The following is a 21,514-nucleotide window of genomic DNA, read 5'->3' as shown; positions in this document are numbered from 1 at the left end:
ACATAATCTGTTTAGTAAGCTCAGTATTTACACATAATCTGTTCATCCAGCTCAGTATCTACACATAATCTGTTTAGTAAGCTCAGTATCTACACATAATCTGTTTAGTAAGCTCATTATCTACACATAATCTGTTTAGTAAGCTCATTATCTACACATAATCTGTTTAGTAAGCTCATTATCTACACATAATCTGTTTAGTAAGCTCAGTATCTACACATAATTTGTTTAGTAAGCTCATTATCTACACATAATCTGTTTAGTAAGCTCAGTATCTACACGTAATCTGTTCATCCAGCTCAGTATCTACACATAATCTGTTTAGTAAGCTCATTATCTACACATAATTTGTTTAGTAAGCTCAGTATCTACACATAATCTGTTTAGTAAGCTCATTATCTACACATAATCTGTTTAGTAAGCTCATTATCTACACATAATCTGTTTAGTAAGCTCAGTATCTACACATAATTTGTTTAGTAAGCTCATTATCTACACATAATTTGTTTAGTAAGCTCAGTATCTACACGTAATCTGTTCATCCAGCTCAGTATCTACACATAATCTGTTTAGTAAGCTCATTATCTACACATAATTTGTTTAGTAAGCTCAGTATCTACACATAATCTGTTCATCCAGCTCAGTATCTACACATAATTTGTTTAGTAAGCTCAGTATCTACACATAATCTGTTTAGTAAGCTCAGTATCTACACATAATCTGTTTAGTAAGCTCATTATCTACATATAATCTGTTTAGTAAGCTCAGTATCTACACATAATCTGTTTAGTAAGCTCATTATCTACACATAATCTGTTTAGTAAGCTCAGTATCTACACATAATCTGTTTAGTAAGCTCAGTATCTACACATAATCTGTTTAGTAAGCTCATTATCTACATATAATTTGTTTAGTAAGCTCAGTATCTACACGTAATCTGTTCATCCAGCTCAGTATCTACACATAATCTGTTTAGTAAGCTCATTATCTACACATAATCTGTTTAGTAAGCTCAGTATCTACACATAATTTGTTTAGTAAGCTCATTATCTACACATAATTTGTTTAGTAAGCTCAGTATCTACACGTAATCTGTTCATCCAGCTCAGTATCTACACATAATCTGTTTTGTAAGCTCATTATCTACACATAATCTGTTTAGTAAGCTCAGTATCTACACATAATCTGTTTAGTAAGCTCATTATCTACACATAATCTGTTTAGTAAGCTCATTATCTACACATAATCTGTTTAGTAAGCTCAGTATCTACACATAATCTGTTTAGTAAGCTCAGTATCTACACATAATCTGTTTAGTAAGCTCATTATCTACACATAATCTGTTTAGTAAGCTCATTATCTACACATAATCTGTTTAGTAAGCTCATTATCTACACATAATCTGTTTAGTAAGCTCAGTATCTACACATAATCTGTTTTGTAAGCTCATTATCTACACATAATCTGTTTAGTAAGCTCAGTATCTACACATAATCTGTTTAGTAAGCTCAGTATCTACACATAATCTGTTTAGTAAGCTCATTATCTACACATAATCTGTTTAGTAAGCTCAGTATCTACACATAATCTGTTTAGTAAGCTCATTATCTACACATAATCTGTTTAGTAAGCTCAGTATCTACACATAATCTGTTTAGTAAGCTCATTATCTACACATAATTTGTTTAGTAAGCTCATTATCTACACATAATCTGTTTAGTAAGCTCAGTATCTACACATAATTTGTTTAGTAAGCTCATTATCTACACATAATCTGTTTAGTAAGCTCAGTATCTACACGTAATCTGTTCATCCAGCTCAGTATCTACACATAATCTGTTTAGTAAGCTCAGTATCTACACATAATCTGTTTAGTAAGCTCATTATCTACACATAATTTGTTTAGTAAGCTCAGTATCTACACATAATCTGTTTAGTAAGCTCAGTATCTACACATAATTTGTTTAGTAAGCTCATTATCTACACATAATCTGTTTAGTAAGCTCAGTATCTACACATAATCTGTTTAGTAAGCTCATTATCTACACATAATCTGTTTAGTAAGCTCAGTATCTACACATAATCTGTTTAGTAAGCTCATTATCTACACATAATTTGTTTAGTAAGCTCAGTATCTACACATAATCTGTTTAGTAAGCTCAGTATCTACACATAATCTGTTTAGTAAGCTCATTATCTACACATAATCTGTTTAGTAAGCTCAGTATCTACACATAATCTGTTTAGTAAGCTCATTATCTACACATAATCTGTTTAGTAAGCTCAGTATCTACACATAATCTGTTTAGTAAGCTCATTATCTACACTTAATCTGTTTAGTAAGCTCATTATCTACACATAATTTGTTTAGTAAGCTCAGTATCTACACATAATCTGTTTAGTAAGCTCATTATCTACACATAATCTGTTTAGTAAGCTCATTATCTACACATAATCTGTTTAGTAAGCTCATTATCTACACATAATTTGTTTAGTAAGCTCAGTATCTACACATAATTTGTTTAGTAAGCTCATTATCTACACATAATTTGTTTAGTATGCTCAGTATCTACACATAATCTGTTCATCCAGCTCAGTATCTACATATAATCTGTTCATCCAGCTCAGTATTTACACATAATCTGTTCATCCAGCTCAGTATCTACACATAATCTGTTTAGTAAGCTCAGTATCTACACATAATCTGTTTAGTAAGCTCACTATTTACACATAATCTGTTCATCCAGCTCAGTATCTACACATAATCTGTTTAGTAAGCTCATTATCTACACATAATCTGTTTAGTAAGCTCATTATCTACACATAATCTGTTCATCCAGCTCAGTATCTACATATAATCTGTTCATCCAGCTCAGTATTTACACATAATCTGTTCATCCAGCTCAGTATCTACACATAATCTGTTTAGTAAGCTCAGTATTTACACATAATCTGTTCATCCAGCTCAGTATCTACACATAATCTGTTTAGTAAGCTCATTATCTACACATAATCTGTTCATCCAGCTCAGTATCTACATAAAATCTGTTCATCCAGCTCAGTATTTACACATAATCTGTTCATCCAGCTCAGTATCTACACATAATTTGTTTAGTAAGCTCAGTATCTACACATAATCTGTTTAGTAAGCTCAGTATCTACACATAATTTGTTTAGTAAGCTCAGTATCTACACATAATCTGTTTAGTAAGCTCAGTATCTACACATAATCTGTTCATCCAGCTCAGTATCTACACATAATCTGTTCATCCAGCTCAGTATCTACACATAATCTGTTTAGTAAGCTCATTATCTACACATAATCTGTTTAGTAAGCTCAGTATCTACACATAATCTGTTTAGTAAGCTCATTATCTACACATAATTTGTTTAGTAAGCTCAGTATCTACACATAATCTGTTTAGTAAGCTCATTATCTACACATAATTTGTTTAGTAAGCTCAGTATCTACACATAATCTGTTTAGTAAGCTCAGTATCTACACATAATTTGTTTAGTAAGCTCATTATCTACACATAATCTGTTTAGTAAGCTCAGTATCTACACATAATCTGTTTAGTAAGCTCATTATCTACACATAATCTGTTTAGTAAGCTCAGTATCTACACATAATCTGTTTAGTAAGCTCATTATCTACACATAATTTGTTTAGTAAGCTCAGTATCTACACATAATCTGTTTAGTAAGCTCAGTATCTACACATAATCTGTTTAGTAAGCTCATTATCTACACATAATCTGTTTAGTAAGCTCAGTATCTACACATAATCTGTTTAGTAAGCTCATTATCTACACATAATCTGTTTAGTAAGCTCAGTATCTACACATAATCTGTTTAGTAAGCTCATTATCTACACTTAATCTGTTTAGTAAGCTCATTATCTACACATAATTTGTTTAGTAAGCTCAGTATCTACACATAATCTGTTTAGTAAGCTCATTATCTACACATAATCTGTTTAGTAAGCTCATTATCTACACATAATCTGTTTAGTAAGCTCATTATCTACACATAATTTGTTTAGTAAGCTCAGTATCTACACATAATTTGTTTAGTAAGCTCATTATCTACACATAATTTGTTTAGTATGCTCAGTATCTACACATAATCTGTTCATCCAGCTCAGTATCTACATATAATCTGTTCATCCAGCTCAGTATTTACACATAATCTGTTCATCCAGCTCAGTATCTACACATAATCTGTTTAGTAAGCTCAGTATCTACACATAATCTGTTTAGTAAGCTCAGTATTTACACATAATCTGTTCATCCAGCTCAGTATCTACACATAATCTGTTTAGTAAGCTCATTATCTACACATAATCTGTTTAGTAAGCTCATTATCTACACATAATCTGTTCATCCAGCTCAGTATCTACATATAATCTGTTCATCCAGCTCAGTATTTACACATAATCTGTTCATCCAGCTCAGTATCTACACATAATCTGTTTAGTAAGCTCAGTATTTACACATAATCTGTTCATCCAGCTCAGTATCTACACATAATCTGTTTAGTAAGCTCATTATCTACACATAATCTGTTCATCCAGCTCAGTATCTACATATAATCTGTTCATCCAGCTCAGTATTTACACATAATCTGTTCATCCAGCTCAGTATCTACACATAATTTGTTTAGTAAGCTCAGTATCTACACATAATCTGTTTAGTAAGCTCAGTATCTACACATAATTTGTTTAGTAAGCTCAGTATCTACACATAATCTGTTTAGTAAGCTCAGTATCTACACATAATCTGTTCATCCAGCTCAGTATCTACACATAATCTGTTCATCCAGCTCAGTATCTACACATAATCTGATTAGTAAGCTCAGTATCTACACATAATCTGTTCATCCAGGTCTGTATCTACACATAATTTGTTTAGTAAGCTCAGTATCTACACATAATCTGTTTAGTAAGCTCATTATCTACACATAATCTGTTCATCCAGCTCAGTATCTACACATAATCTGTTCATCCAGCTCAGTATCTACACATAATCTGTTCATCCAGCTCAGTATCTACACGCAATCTGTTCATCCAGCTCAGTATCTACACATAATCTGTTTAGCCAGCTCAGTATCTACAAGTGTTAATAAAGTGGTGGATAACTGACTTAATCCATCAATGAGTTGCTCATTTACTTGTTATTAACCTGATAGACATAATTTGGATTTTGGGTCACAAATTTAATACAGATGGGAACACACTCAATAGCATAACTGAAAAACGGTTTTAGCAAAATGGTGGATAAATTATTTAAGCCATAAAAGAGTTGCTCAGTTACTAATTAGTAACCTAATATGTGTATTGGGTGTACTTACAAAAGCGCTGATTATAAATCATTAACTAGGCCTCACATAATGTATACAGTTTTTAAGCCTACTCCTCTGAAAAGTAGCAAATTGGACTTATTGGGAAAGGTTCAAAAGAGAAAGGTACTATGACAATTTGGGGAACGGAATGGTTATTTTATAGAGGTAATTCAAGGTTAGAAGGTTATCTTCTTCAAATATATAAATGATCAATAGAATAAAGGCCTCTAATTTCTTTACACTATATTCTGAAGACAATACAACAAGAGGACAGAAGCTTAATAGTTTAGAAAAAAATGGGCTAGGGTCTAGTTGAATGTTTTATTTTTTTAACAGTATGATTGACTAATGGAACGAGTTGACATTCTCAGTACTAGAGGGCAGCACGTTACATCGATGATTTCATGAAAATTTGGGTTCACAAGTCTACCTTTTTTTTCAAGGGTGGGTGTACAAAAACAATCTTGAGAAACAAAATGGTCATTAATTTTCAAGATCATGAATGACCAAATGATCATTCACTGTGCATATGTTGTGTTAGAATAGCTTAAACGTAAGACGAATAGAATAAAATAGAACACAACCTAGTATACAGAAGGTCAGTATCTTTATACGTACTTAGTTCAAGAAAAACGGAATGGAGAGATGACCAGATATCTACTTTAAAGGCAGAACCAAAGCTTAACACAAAACTTACAGAGTGCTCTAAACTAAACATAACAAAAATACAAAAATCTAAGTGTTATAAAATACAAATATCGTTTATAGGTTTTAAAAAGAAAGAAAGATCCATGTATAGAAATGACATGAACGTCATCAAGCAGCTAACATTATAAATAAACTAAACGCCTCATAGATATATAAATAAAGACCCCACCAAAATATAAGTAAACATTTTGTACATATACAGATAAAACTCCAAATTCTGATAAATAAAACACGAAGAAAAGTGAAAATAACTTAAAACTGAAAGGCAAAAATCAGACTATCAGTAAACGGCAAATAAATAAAAACTAATTATAGAAATTAAGTTTATATACTTAATTTGTGCACACTTAAAAATAAGAATTAGCGTAGTAACAAACCATCCTGTACAAACCTCTCATCACTCCTTTACTTGGACACTCCTACATCCCAGAAGAGAAATGATACAGAAGCTGATGAAATACGTACAGGCTTTTTGAATTACCACAACAATATCTAACCTTATATTGAGACGAGAGATTTACAAGTTTATGACTACTTTCATCCTGTTGACAAGAACGTTATCCAAACACAGAAATGAACGAAATTGTTAGAAAACAAAATGCAATTCCTGACTATACCTGACTAAATACGTATTGTTTTCTAGTTCTAAATGTGAAAAACACATATAACCAAAACCATCAGGTGACTTGACCTTTGACATGGAAGTTTAAACGTAACTAGGTGAAGTATAATGTTGCATACTTGTGTTAAAATAAGAATGTTTTACAATATATCTATTTTAGAGATAAGTAGAAAGAGAAAGAGAGAAACAGTAATGCTATACAGCTAAATAGGTTAGGATAAATGAATTATATTCTTCTGGGCCCACCATCCAGGCAGTGACGAAGTCCCCCAGCCAAGTACCACAAGCAGCAGCTTTCATGAAGTTCATATTGGTGATTCCCATTCTACTGGTAATTCTGTAGGGCTCGGAGTTGGGGTAGCTGGACAGTAAGAAAGCGTTATACACCAGAGAGAAGATGTACACGAAAACGATGACAGTGAGAAACATTATCATCCATGTTCCTTGCTCTTCCCGGAACATTTTCAGTCGGAAGATATTTCCTGTAATACATTAAGTTAAAAATTAGATGAAGTATTGGTTCAGATAATGTCCATACAGCCCAAGTACGGAAACTGAGAAGTCTGTTATTAAAACGTGTTTCTCCTTGACTTGTTAAGAAATGACTAGTTCACACGTATCTATTGTTTCTTATCACGATTTAAGTTTTCCACACAACAGATGAATATTCCATGATAACGAGAAACCCACTTGAAGTAAAAATGTATTCTCAAAACGGATGGTATTGGTATTAAAATTCTAATTAAAATAAAGTACAGAACAATGTTTCGAGCTTTTTGGGTCGTCTTCAGGTTAACGTTGTTCTGTACTTTATATTAATAAAATTTTAATACCCATACTAGTCGTCTTGAAAATACAGATATTTCTCTTATACATACTGAAATGCCCCCCCCCACAGGCTCAAATAATGGGTCAGCAATAAATCTACTGAATTATAACGCTAAAAATCGGGTTTCGTTACCCATGGTTGGCGTTGCTTAGCGGTTAACAATGCGAACTATTTTTTGAAGAAAAATATATTGATATGAAGTTCACAATTATGACACTCGGTGTTTTCATATTTTAAAATTTTAAACATGCTACGTGATGTTTGTAAGGATTCTAAATGGTATTTTGAATGATCCACGCAAAATTACTTGGAAACATTTCTTTATTACCAAATATCATATTTTAAATGGTATAATATTACAGTTAAATCCTTATCTCATTAATTTTTCCTTTTTTAAAGTATCCGTTATACATAATATAATTTTAATAACGAACCAAAAACGCTTGTTATATCATCACTTCTAATAGAAAAAATATTGCTCAAGTTCTGGATTTAGGATTGGATAGAATAAATGCATAAAAACCTCCAACTCTTGGGCTACTCTTTTACCAACGAATAGTGGGATTAACCGTGACATTATAACGCCCCCACAGCTGAAAGGGTGAACATGTTTGGCGCGATGGCGATGCGAACCCGCGACCCTCAGATTACGAGTCGAACGCCTTAACACACTTGGCCATGCCGGACCCTCATGACGTAAGACTGTGAGAGGTAAAAGAAAAAACGAAAAGCCGCAAATCTACATTTTAAAAATATATATTAAAATAACTTATTTAGTTCTTCGTGATGTTTAATGAGAATATTGGGCTGCCGGTGGTTCAGTCATAAATTTGTGGCTTTATAATCCTTAAAATTAGGTTTCAATATTCGTGATGATTGTTTGTTTCTTTGAATTTCGCGCAAACCGTCCCTAATTTAGCAGTGTAAGACTAGAGGGAAAGTAGCTAGTCATCACCACCCACCGCCAACTCTTGGGCTACTCTTTTACCAACAAATAGTGGGGTTGACCGTCACAATATAACGACCTCACGGCTTAAAGGGTGTGCATGTTTTGTGTGATATGGATTCGAATCCGCGACCCTCAGATTACGAGTCGAACGTCTTAACCCACCTGGCCATGCCGGGTCCCATTCACCATTCTAGCCTTATAATGATTTACCAATCACTATTCTACTCTTATTATGGTTCCAATTAATAGATACAGCTTCGTATACAAAGACACAAATTTAATGTTTTAATGGCAACCAGCATAGGTTATCCGTCTTTCAAGTTAGATGTTTAAGAATATTTACCTTTTTGCATACATAATTACGTTCTATAAAACTTAACTAAAAAAAATCAGATGATAAAAAGAACTTTAAGCAGTTATGGAATATTCTTAAAATGTATATAAGAAAATCAATAATTTACGAAACGTACAATACGTACTTAAAAGGCAGTGGTGGATACAATACTTTCCAAATTCAAGGCCTACAAAGATGGCAAACAACCATAGCGCCACCTTGACGAGACACCATGTCCACTCAGGAGGGTATTTTGTTGCTACGAAAGAGAAGACATTTCCTACCACCGGTATCTCGCTCTCCGTGTGACTATGCGAGACTGGATCTTCAGCGAAAATTAGAAAATTGCAAAATATAACGAAATAGCACACAAAAAGACGAGAGTAGGGGTGCTGAAAATAATACCTGAAAACAATATATAACGTTAAGTCAACATAAAGTTAAAATTCCAAACAATAAATCTAACAATTCCTTAGAAATATTAACAGATCCTTATTTTTTCTAGTATTGTTAACCAATCAACATAACAAAAAAACAGTCAACTGAAGTGTGAAATACAAACCACCCTTTTAATGATTGATGGATAATAGTTAAGCCCGGGAATGGCCAGGTGGTTAGGACACTCGACTGGTAATTTTCGTGGGTTCGAATCCTCAACTCACCAAACATGCTCGCCATCTCAGCCATGCAGTTGGTGCAATGTTACGGTAAATGTCACTATTCTTTGGTAAAAGAGCAGCCCAAGAGTTGGCGGTGAGTGATGATGACTAAATATCTCTCTTGTAGCTTTGTGCGAAATTTAAAACAAAAATAAATAGTTTTATGCTCTATATTTGAAAATGATTTATTATATTAACTGCAGTGTTACGTCTATAAAATTGGACCAACGTTAAGTGTTTTCGTATTATTATTCGTCACTTTCATGTATTTTTTGTACCCTGCTGACGAGAATAAGGCGGGATAAATTGTTATTAATTTATATTGCAACCATCGCATTCTTTGTTCCAAAGGTTCTCTCTGTACAACAATAACCAATACAATTTACATTTAGCTACTCATTTTCACGGCCCGACATGGCCAGGTGGTTAAAGCACTCGACTCGTAATCCGAGGGTCACGGGTTCACATCCCCGTCGCGCCAAACATGCTCGCCCTTTCAGCCGTGGGGGCGTTATAATGTGACGGTCAATCCCACTATTCGTTGGTAAAAGAGTAGCCCAAGAGTTGGCGGTGGGTGGTGATGACTAGCTGCCTTCCCTCTAGTCTTACATTGCAAAATTAGGGACGGCTAGCACAGATAGCCCTGGAGTAGCTTTGTGCGAAATTCAAAAACAAACAAACAGTTAGTACTGATGCAGTTATCATTTGTTCATGGTTTTGTTACCTGTGAGGCTGTCTGTTTTGATTTTATAAATCATAATGTTGCTTATCTTTTTTAAATTTTCCAATTGAGATTTTTCAAGTCACTAGTTTCTACAGAAGCTTTGTAGTAAGTTCATAAAGTTTGTTAATTCTTTCACTGTACTTAAGCCAACACTTTGTGGGCACATGCATTTTTAGGCTTAATGTTTAATTCAATAAATCACATTATAAGCATTACTTCTGTAATGTAGAACGTGTCCGAAAAGTTTAGAACCTTACATACTTAACGAATTTTACCGAATAAATCGCGCATGCTGTCTTTATAATTCGAAATAAGTTTGGGTTAACAGCAGGTGTTTTCTTGCTTTAACAGCGCCATAATTCTCCAATTTCTGAAATTAAGAACAGTTGCAAAACGGGTTCCAGAACTTCTACATCCTGTATGTTTCACATAATTAAAAGTCACGTAATTATAGTGTCATACTTAATATACTTTTATATTTGAAAAGCAAGAAATGATTCGATTGCGTGCATTTTTCCTGTCTCATGATGACCTGACATGGCGTGGTAGCTAGGGGGCGCTTGACTTGGAATCTGCGGGTCGCAAGCTCGAATCTCAGTCACCGAACAAGCTTACCCTTTCAGCCGTGGGAGCATTTTTATATGATGGTCAATCCCAGTGTTCATTGGTAAAAAGGAGTAGCCCAAAAACTGGCGGTGGCAGGTGTTGACTAGCCCTCTCTCTTGTCTATAACTGTTAAATTAGGAATGGCTTGCACAGATAGCCCTCGCGTAGCTTTGCTTTAAATTAAAAACAAAATGTCTCAGGATGGACTGAACTACATAGTGCTATATTACTAAGAGCTTCGTATCCAATATTTAATTACAGTGAGCGTTTAGACTTCCTTTAAATACGGGTCCTATATTATGTCCTAAATTCACCAACTGACGAGCCTTCTACATTCTCACAAAAAGTTGGCCAAAATACGCTGATGGCGTTAATAAATGGTCATGTTCTAATTTTTAAAAAAATATGTATTTAAAATATTTCAACGCTTTTGTTTTCACTCTCGGAGTAATTACAATCATCAGTTTCCTAAGTAAGTTGTAAATTCATCCGATATTATATAAAATAATTAACGTGAGACAGAATTGATAACTTATTTCTTAAGTTACGATCAGGTACTGGAATTTATTAATGTAATTAAAATAATGTTACTTTGCTAAGTGAATTAATATAAATCCAAGATTCGATTACCCGCGGTAAGCACAGCAGCTAGCCCAACATGGCTTTTTTCTAAAACAAAAAAGACGTATAAGTGTATTTGTCACGCTAAACCACGTGATATCACACTATCAAAAATGATAAGAATACGATTTAACTAACCTGGAGTCTTTTTCCATGTGTAAAGAATACACACTTTGGGTATCGACATCCCAGAGACATTTAGTTTTGTCAGTAACTAGGTTAGATGGCAGGCGGATCTCGCCTTCGGATTTGGAAAATGTTTCTTCTTCGAACGAATCGTAGTAATCCTTTTCAAGGGGGGCCATATTAGCAAGCATGTAGTCCTGATATAATTCGTCAAATCTGAAAACGGGGGGAACAGCGGGATATCGAAGACTCAGGAACTTTGTTAGCTGTTTCTGAGAAACGACACGAGGGAGATAATGGAGACAGGGACCACGAATTGATATAAAACGTGGAAGCCGAACTTTTCGTGCTGTCATCAATATACCTCATGTCATCCAAAGGGAATGTGGTACCAGTCATCCCGCGTCTCACAGGGGGTTCAGATGACGGTTGGAAGCTCACACTGAGATGACGATCTTGTCTCGAATCAGAAAGCGTCCTGCGCGTGATACAGGGCTTCAAGTAAAACTCTTCCATTCCCATAAAGGAATCTGATTTGGGTCTATCTTTCCGGTTCGTTTCTTTTATAAAACAGGGCACGGAAAGGTCAGTTTCAGTGAAGGTGGCCTCCGAGAAGCCCATCTTAGAACTGACCTTTTTCTTATACTTTTCTTCAATTTTACGGATGGCAGCACTAGTAGCTGTTACCCACGATTCATTATCATTGGAAGCGAGACACGAGCTCAATCTTTCTTGATTATGCATTTGTGAAAGAGCTGAGTTTGGACTGGTACTAACCAATTCATCATCTTCAGAACTAGAACACAAATCTTTTAGATCCTTTATCTGGCGACTTGAAGGATCGGTATCTGTGATTTTTAATGTTTCATCGTCATTACTGGAACAGGAATTCAAACTCTCGTGTTTCTCCATCATGCACATGACTATAAATAAAGTGCTTACTAACAAGAGCATTGCTGTAGATGACTATTGGTCATTTTTCTTGGTTTTCTAAAATGGGCACTTGTGAATCTGAAGAGGGAAAAAAACGCAATAATTAAATATATATATACCAAAACCGTAATGTTTATTATAAAATTCTAACTTGAGAAAATGGGAGGATGATTTTTTGTGTATTTGCTGAATCTGGTTTCCATTTCTCGACTTGTTTCTTCTATACAGAAATCACAGCAGTTTCTTTGATGGATTGTTTAGGCAGAATATTCATGCTGAAACTTTAGTACCTGAAGATCAAAGGCGGAAGACTTTCAAAACATCGTCTTCTACATTTGTGTCTCCACAACAGGCAGTTGTCGTCCAGTCCATAAAGTTTCATCATAGCAGTTATTGTATCGTATTTTGTATATGACGTTGATATTATAACTGTCAGTGTAGTTTTTACATAGTATAGATTTTATTTTTTGTACCTAGTTTTTGAATGAATTTAGTTTTTACTGGAATGTTATTTATGGTTATCAGTTATTTTGACACAGATATCTGGAACATAATGTATACAGCAGTGTAACGTTTTGTTGTTTCTTTGTCTTTTGGATAAAGTTCTTCTGAATAATTCTTTCGAATTATTATTCCATGTGCCAAATTTCAGTGTGAGTGAGATTTCTGCAGACTTTTGTTTTAAACCGTGTATTTATATGATATTTAGGTTTAGAAATGCCAGTTGTTGATCTTTCTCGTATTTATTCGTGAACTTAATATTTGGGTGTGTGGAGTTAATGTGTTTCAAAAAGCTGTTCTATAGATGTGAATCCAGCAAATGTATCGTCTGCATATTTGTACCAGTATAGTGGCGGATGTTAAAGCTGAACTGATATCTTCAGGTTCAATCTTTATCATAAGAATGTTGAGTAGAATACGTAAAATGTCAACCACTAGCATTTGTAATCCTCAATATCATAAGAAGAAACTTAAACTTAGAATTAACTAACTCAGAGTTAATTTCTTCTGAAAGCAAATTAAAAAAAAACAAGTACGACCATTTTTTTTTCTGAATTTATACTATAACACATATACAATTGTCAATGATACAGGTAATGTATCGTCAGCGTAACGAACAATTTAAATAATATTAATGAATTAAAAATATATAATAAGTAAAAGAAGTGTTTAAGACATGTCTGACAGTCTGAGTATACAAGTCATAAGTTCGAAATTTGAAGACGAACAAAACCAATGAGTTATAATTCTGGTCTTCTGTACCTGTAGTATTGACCTAATGAATACATACCAGGTGGTGCTCGTAGAGGGCAAGACCTTATATTTTTACACATGTTGGTTAATGAGGAATTAGACATTTTCGTTCAAAACTGATGATTAGAATGAAAGCTAGACTTTGAAGGAAACTGCCGTTTTGTTTGTTTTTAGCTAAGCTATACGTACTGTGCCCCCCATAAGCATCGAAACTTGGTTCCTAGCATATAAGAAGATAACTTGTACTATAATTCTTATAGACAGTAATTTGTATTCGATGGCATTCATCTTTATATTTTCAATTCATGCTTCTTGGTGATCTAATATAATAAATAGTATAGTTACAGCGATATTTAGAACAATTTTTTTAGCTATGCTTTAACAACGAACACGCACGTTTCGGGTCAAAATTACCAAAGTCGCTATTTTATTAAACATTAACATTACTTTACTGGCGCCCATAAATCCAACTCGAAGGTGAGAAGGCTAGAGAATCATTGTGTTACGCTGATATAATCAAATTAAATCCACCAGTGAGTGGTCGGCAAAACCAAACAGTTAAAATGGCGGTATGGTTTGGAAGGCATGTCACTGAACGAAGGCCAATAATATTTATTGTCAGACGTGTAAGCGTGACTCTTGAAAAGCTTCTCAATTCAAACCGTGTTATCGAAGTAGCCGTTTATCGTCTTATCTCAGTATGTTCGAAGCGTGAGGAGAGAAACTATGGTTTACAACGAGAGAACCAATATCTTATAGACGTGATCCGAGTGGTTGTTTATAAAATCATTTCTGTACTACATGAGACAACATTAAGTTTTCTACTGTTGATTGAACATCGAGGAGAGCTAGTGGTTTTTTAATGGGCAGAATTTGTTCGTTTTAACTCAAACTTGCACAATGGGTTCATACAACCTGTTCATCAACCCTGTATTTTAGAGCTGTAAGTCTGTACGCTTACCGCTGACCTACTGTGAGACAAGAAAATATTGCTATCTGTCCATAATTTTGCAGTGCAAGACTAGAGGGAAGGCAGTTAGTCATCACCACCCACCGCCAACTCTTGGGCTACTCTTTTACCAACGAATAGTAGGATTGACCGTCACAAACTACAACTTCCTTTTGTCATATTATGCAGATTATATCAAATGAAAAATGTACAATTCTACATACTACCAGATTTAGAATGTTTACGTTAATCGATGTTACCTCTTCTCTCAGTATTGCAATCCTAGTTATGGAAGTTAAAACATTCAGTAATTGATTTTTTTTATTAATATATGCTCTCTTTTATGTTCTGCACATGCAAACCAAAGTACAACGTACCTCTTGGGTTCCAGTACATTATAATAAAAGGAACAAAACATTGTTAGAGAACAGTTTAAAAAAAACGTTTTTTTTTATATTTTCCCTAGACAGAGTATATATTTAACGCTACATCGTTACACTTGGAGCATGCGCTTAGCACGTAAGAGATATTTCATTTGTAAGATACAATTTTCTTATATAAAGAAACGAACGTGAACATAACTAGAAAACGAGATATAAAACCTTTTTTTATTTTACAAGTTAAATATTTTTTGTCAGCTCGTTGTTCGTGTGTGTTTTTCTTAGAGCAAAGCCACATCGGGCTATCTGCTGAGCCTACCGAGGCTTAGCGTTGTAAGTCCGTAGACTTACTACTGTACCAGCGGAGAACCAGCTCGTTGTAAACAAATATTAGTGCGTGATTTGTTTTATTCAAATACGGTTTTGGTTTTGTTTTGAATTTTGCGTAAAGCTACGGGAGGACTATCTGCGCTAGTAATCCTTAACATAACAGCGATATAATAGAGGGAAGGCAGCTACAATACCTACTTCCAACTATTGAACTGCTTTTTTACCAACAAGTAGTAGGAGAGACTGACATATTATAACGTTGTCATAGCTGAAAGGACGAGCATGCTCGACGTCGGGTATTCGAATCTGCAACCTTGAGATTACAATTCAAGCGCCCTAACCACCAGATCACAGTCAGTCAGTGACACTAAATAATACCCATGACATTTAAAACAGTTGATAGGAATCGAGAGACATACCAATGTATATTATCCCTTTTAAACTTATGATAATTTCACACCCCAAATACAATAAAACATTCTACAATAAGCTTACAGCTTTATCCATAAGTTTCAGTTTTTTTGTGTCTTTTCAATTGGATGCCTTTCTATAAAGGTAACGCTGAAAAAAATACAGTATCATATCTTTGGCTTTTTATGATAATTTCGCGTCAATGGTTATAATTCTAAAGTTGATTTAACCACATGATACTTATTTACGAGAGCTCTTGGCGTTGGTGAAGGATGGAAAGAAACATTTCATGGTGAGTCACTATCGTCTTCGAGTATAGATGATGTCATAAGATTTCCATCACAAATCAAATTTGTCAGCAAATCGTCTTACTCTGTAGCACAGCGCAAAATACGTTTAATCTTCCTGTCTAATAAAGTATTAAACGACTTGCCGTATATCTTTTAGTGTTGTACTGTTACCCTAGTTGAACAGCGTTAAGATTACAAAGTTCCGACCCTAAAATCGGGGGTATTCTCCACAGTTGACAAAACATATGGACTTATGTGAAATTACGACAAAAAAAATAAAACAGATTTAAAATAATACCGTAACATAACTTGTATATGAAATATCAGGCAGAGCATACTTATGCGTAAAGATGAGTTACGTACGTGGAGGAGAGGGGTAAGACTGATTTTTCCCTCTTCAGTTGGTGATGTTCAGGCACTTTTCCCGCGAAAATGTTATTTTTAAACCTAAAATAACTTTCTGATCACCTTTTTTGCGCACATAAAATAATGATCACAAAATAATGTAAAAATTTACTTTTGATCAGGGATACCTTTTTTCTAAATTTTACTGAAAGAAAACAAATGGAATTGACACTTAAATAAAAGAAATAGTATCTTGAATTTTCAATTTTAGCAGTACTCACCCTGCTTGGGACTGAAGCCAAAAATAACGATAATAATTAGCTGTTTTTATTCGTGTTCAGCAAAAAAAAAAAAAAACTTTTTTAGTGTTGATCGCAACTGTCTTTTGATTGAGTGAAGCTAATTCAAATCATGTTGTTCAAATTTTGTCACCTCATCTCGTGATGATCAGTGTAAAATGGCACATTTTTCTCACACTACTTATCTTAATTATATTTTCTTCATGAAATGAAGGCATTTGAAAACTGACCTTTTGATTTTGTTGTTGTTGTTGTTGAATTGTTACTTAAGGACCAATTCATATTATTTTTAATTCTTTTCTTATTCTAAGTAATTTCAATTTATTTTGAGAATACAACAGTCAACCTCGATAAATACTTTTATATTGTGAAATTTCACACTAAATTAAGCTTACATTTGTCGCGTTGTTATCGTATAAAGCAGATAGTATATGCTGTTGTAAGTTATATATGTTCAATATTTTAATTTAAACGTTAGCTAGAGGGCAGATGACAATAAACTTCAAAAACTTTCATTAATGTCTAGACGAGAGTACATTAGTTATAAATACAAGTAAGCTCAGTGTTAATGTTACGATGAAGTATTCAATGAGATTTATTATGTCTATTCTGCAATTAATTTAGTCGAGTCTCCCGGTGGTATAACGGTGAGTTTACAGGCTTGAAACGCAAAAATTCAGGATTTGATACCTGCAGTGGAAACAGGAGAGAGCACAATGTGTTTTTGCTTTAAAATAATCCAACAATTCGTTGATGAGCTACATATTTGTCGATTGAAATTAAATTAGGCGTAGGTTTGGCAGTTTATATTGAAATACTGTATTCGTAAATACGCCTAGATTTAGTTGCAGTGAAATTAAACGAACTGTGTACACGTAAAAATAACCTGTAACAAACGTTAAGGGAGAAATGAACTAATTCATTATTGTAAAGTGGACTGGACTTGGTATTATTTTTTACCAAGTAGCTTAAAACAACTTGCCCAACGATAAGATACGTTGGAACAACAGTAAGCCTATCCTATGTTGTTTAACAGATACGGTAGGTAAGACATTAGTAGGCCTATTTATTAACTGTCAAGACAATAACGTTTGTGAAGACAGTAAAATATTAGGCCTAGTTACTGTTAAGGAATCTCAATAACTAAACTTATCCACAAAAGTATGTCAAATATAGGAATATAGTAATTAGTAAAATTAGAATTTTAAAAAGAGACTATTAGTGCGTTATATTCTAACTGTATTAAGAGATGTGAATTTAAAAATTAGTTTCACTGCTGTAAGAATTTTCCACTTCAATCGAGATTTCTTTAAATGAAGGATAAATTGTTTCGCGTTATAAGTTAGACTTTTTAAAGTAATAGACTTAAAGAATTATAAAAGAGGTAACATTTTATAATTGATGAGCATTATATACCTGAAAACTTTTTTCTGCTACAAAGATTGCTGGCTTTTATAATAATTATAGTGATACAAGTCCTAGTATTCGTCAGAGATAAATTCTAGGCTTAAATTTATTTTTAATTTATATAAATCACCTGATTGAAGTTAAAAAGTCCGATTTCTCCTTATGTTGGTGGTATTGTTTTATTGCAATTTTTATTGTATTAAGTACTAAAATCACTAGGTATATTTTATGTGTATATAGCAACAGTTATTTTCAAACAGTAATAAACTGTAATGGATGTGTTTTCACTATCCAAGAAAAATTCTAGAGAAATTCATATATTTGTGTCCCATAATATGAAATGCTTGTTGAAAACTCTTAATACCAGTTCTTGTAATTGTTTTGTTATTGAGTATATATTCGAGTATTTAGAAGTTACGTAAATTTATGATTAATGAAAAATCGCTTTCCTCACATGTACATTTGAAAATAAAAGGCCCATAAAAACCAAAAAACGTAAAATACAAAACTATCTATATATCTCCCTATGGCCCCAGTGAACTTCCATACCAACTTTGGTGAAGATCCATCCACACCCTGCGAAATAGTTACATGGACTAATAACAGACAGTACTATTATATTTATATAAATTTAGTCGACTCTGTTGTAAATTTATAATATATACATAGTATTACAATACCCTTTTAACTTACGTTTTGAGGCCTAAATGATCACTGGAAACTAGAAGTCAGTATTAAAACAAATACTACCACAAACTCCAGATAAATAAAACTTAACGCACCAAACGCTTCGACTTACGTCTTTATCAAGGGTTAGTGATCTACAAATAATCAAGGCAAAAATGCTTGATGCCATATAACATACAGCAGATTATTAGAAGACAGTATTCTCCTGAGAAATCAACAAAGAGATATAAATCGAACATGCATGTACAACAACATCGATGGATTTGAACATTTGGCTGTCTCAATATTTCCGATATATGACAATATGTTTTTCAAGTTTGTGATTACTTTCGTGATAAACATAAAACATTGGTTAATTATAATATATACACTAAGTTTAAAGCCCAGTAGCAAATAAATAATTAATGTCATGTTTTTAAGGATACCTGACTTCTATTTTATACAAGGGTCATATCATGCCAACTCAGCCAGAAAAAAGAACTTTTCCCAGTTCATGTTATAGATTTTCTTGAAAAAAAATTCAAGCAAAAACCATTTTGTTTATTCAGCCATGTAATAAGATCCTAAAGCTGTACTGCATGAGTGAATAAATCAAAATTAAGTTTTTGCTTAAATTTTTTCAAGGAAATTTAAGATATGAACTAGGAAGCCCAAGACTAATACCAAATGTTATTAATTTAAGTGTTATTAAATAGCAAGTTAGCAATGGCTTCTTAATCAATCTTAAACTTATTTTAAGTCATTTTACATTTTATCTACTACGGATTAAGTTAATATTTAAATATTAGTCCTCTTCTTTCACTGTATTTATAATTTAGAGTTTGATAATAAATGTTGATTTTTTTTAGCCTCGGCAAAGCGGCTCAGAATGGCTCTGAGTTTGTTTTTTTTTAATTAAATACTAACTTGACCAATTTGAGAACTTCTTTTCATGTGTACGTGCGCATAAACTGCAACCTTCGTGAAACTAATTATTGTGCAATTACCGAATTGCGCAATTGTGAAAAGAAATATCACATGAAATAATAAATAAGAAAAACGGATTTCTTATTATGCCTAACGATCAGTGACCCGTTACAAAAAAGAAAAAGTCATGTTCCGCACTTTTGGACTGTGGATGCGTTATGAGAGTGACAGTGAAAACTTTTACTTGATCTGACGAAATACGCTCAGTCGTTGATGATTAGTGACGTTGACTAGTTGCTTTCACTATCGTCTGTTACTTCAAAATTAGTGACTGCTAGTACAAATACGAGGTCTGTTCGAAAAATACGCGGACTTTTTGAATTGCGCGGCTCCAGTTGGTTCCAGGGGAGGGAATCCGCTTGATGTCGCTAGGTTCGCACAGATCAGCTGATTACGACGCCATTTCCCGATTGCAGATATCTTCATTTGTGTATTAGCTACGCGGTTTTAAGTGAAGTGCGATTTTTTCGTTTGGCGTATTTCAGAATGAATGACCTGAAGGAGCAACGACTTGCTGTGAAATTTTGTGTTAAACTTGGACAATCTGCGACTGAAACTTTTGCTATGCTTAACACGGCTTACAGTGATGTTGCTATGAAGCGTACGGCATGTTTCAAGTGGCATGAACGTTTTAAGGATGGTCGACAGTCCATTGAAGATGATGAGCGTCCTGGACGTCCTTCCACGTCAACTGACGACCCACACATCGACAAAATCAACACCCTGGTGCGGGCAAATCGACGTCTGACTGTCAGGGAGCTTGCTGAAGAGTGTGGGATATCAGTTGGATCTTGTTACGAGATTTTGACCGAAAAATTGAAGATGCACCGCGTTGCTGCGAAATTCAACCCTCAGAACTCGTGCGTTTTTGGCCAAACACTCGATCACTGTTCTTCCCCACCCACCCCTACTCACCTGACCTTACTCCTTGCGATTTTTTCTTGTTCCCCAAACTCAAAAGACCCTTGAAAGGAAGAAGATTTGAGACGATTCCCGAGATTAAGGCAAATGCGACGAAGGAGCTGGAGGACATTACAAAAGAAGCGTACCAGGACTGTTTCAACAAGTGGAAACACTGTTGGGATAAGTGTGTGCGTTGGGGAGGAGAGTACTTTGAAGGGGTCCCAGACCTGTAACTTCTAAATAAAGTACATTTTGTTTTATGACGTCAGTCCGCGTATTTTTTGAACAGCCCTCGTAGTCCTAAATCTGCTTTCCGAAAAAGCCAACAAACAACGTTTATTTATTTGTCTACTTCTTTGGAATGTTTGTCTAATAACTCATATTCAACCGTAATGAAACTTCTGATCCTGTTTCCACTAGCACAAAATAAAAAAAAAAAAACTGTGTTTGTTTACAACAGACTTCGATGAGTATCGTCATTACTAATATAAGGCCAAAAGGAGGATTATGTCAGAACCATTCCTGAAGTAACAGCTAAGGTCTTTTTTTTTTAGTTCCCTTGAAGATTAGAAGCTCCTAGATTGTAAGCATTATTTATCCTGTCAGACAAGATGTCAAATTTCAGTGTAAAGGAAACTCTGTGAAAACAGTATGGTGAATCAACAAAACATAGTTCCTGTGTTTCAAAGTACTTGTTAAGTCTTAGGTCATTTTTCATGCTCTGAACTTTATTCACGCGTGTTAAATGTTTAAAAAAATGTGGTAGCTCAATACATTCTTTCTAGATAAGGCTTAACGCGACAGTAGAAGCACTTATAAAAATTATCTAGAATTTATAT

At 34.0% G+C, this 21,514-nt stretch overlaps 1 protein-coding gene across 2 annotated transcripts in view; it reads right to left on the bottom strand.

Moving 5' to 3' along the window:
* LOC143247280 (transmembrane protein 117-like) overlaps positions 1-21,514 on the bottom strand; it is a 69,218-nt gene that overhangs the window by 20,292 nt on the left and 27,412 nt on the right. The window contains exons 2-4 of one of the 2 annotated variants that reach the window (XM_076495051.1): positions 11,534-12,532; positions 8,931-9,190; positions 6,920-7,155 (exon numbers count right to left, since the gene is read on the bottom strand). In XM_076495051.1, the coding sequence (XP_076351166.1) occupies positions 6,920-7,155; positions 8,931-9,190; positions 11,534-11,877 (840 nt within the window). In that variant the 5' untranslated portion in view covers positions 11,878-12,532. The remainder of the gene's footprint in view (positions 1-6,919; positions 7,156-8,930; positions 9,191-11,533; positions 12,533-21,514) is intronic. The other variant, XM_076495052.1, reaches the window with a different exon arrangement.

This window comes from Tachypleus tridentatus, chromosome 3, assembly GCF_004210375.1.
Source record: "Tachypleus tridentatus isolate NWPU-2018 chromosome 3, ASM421037v1, whole genome shotgun sequence".
In the NCBI taxonomy this organism is placed as follows: Eukaryota; Metazoa; Arthropoda; class Merostomata; order Xiphosura; family Limulidae; genus Tachypleus; species Tachypleus tridentatus.
The sequence above is the reverse complement of the archived record's forward strand: the minus strand, read 5'-3'. Positions and strand labels throughout refer to the sequence as shown.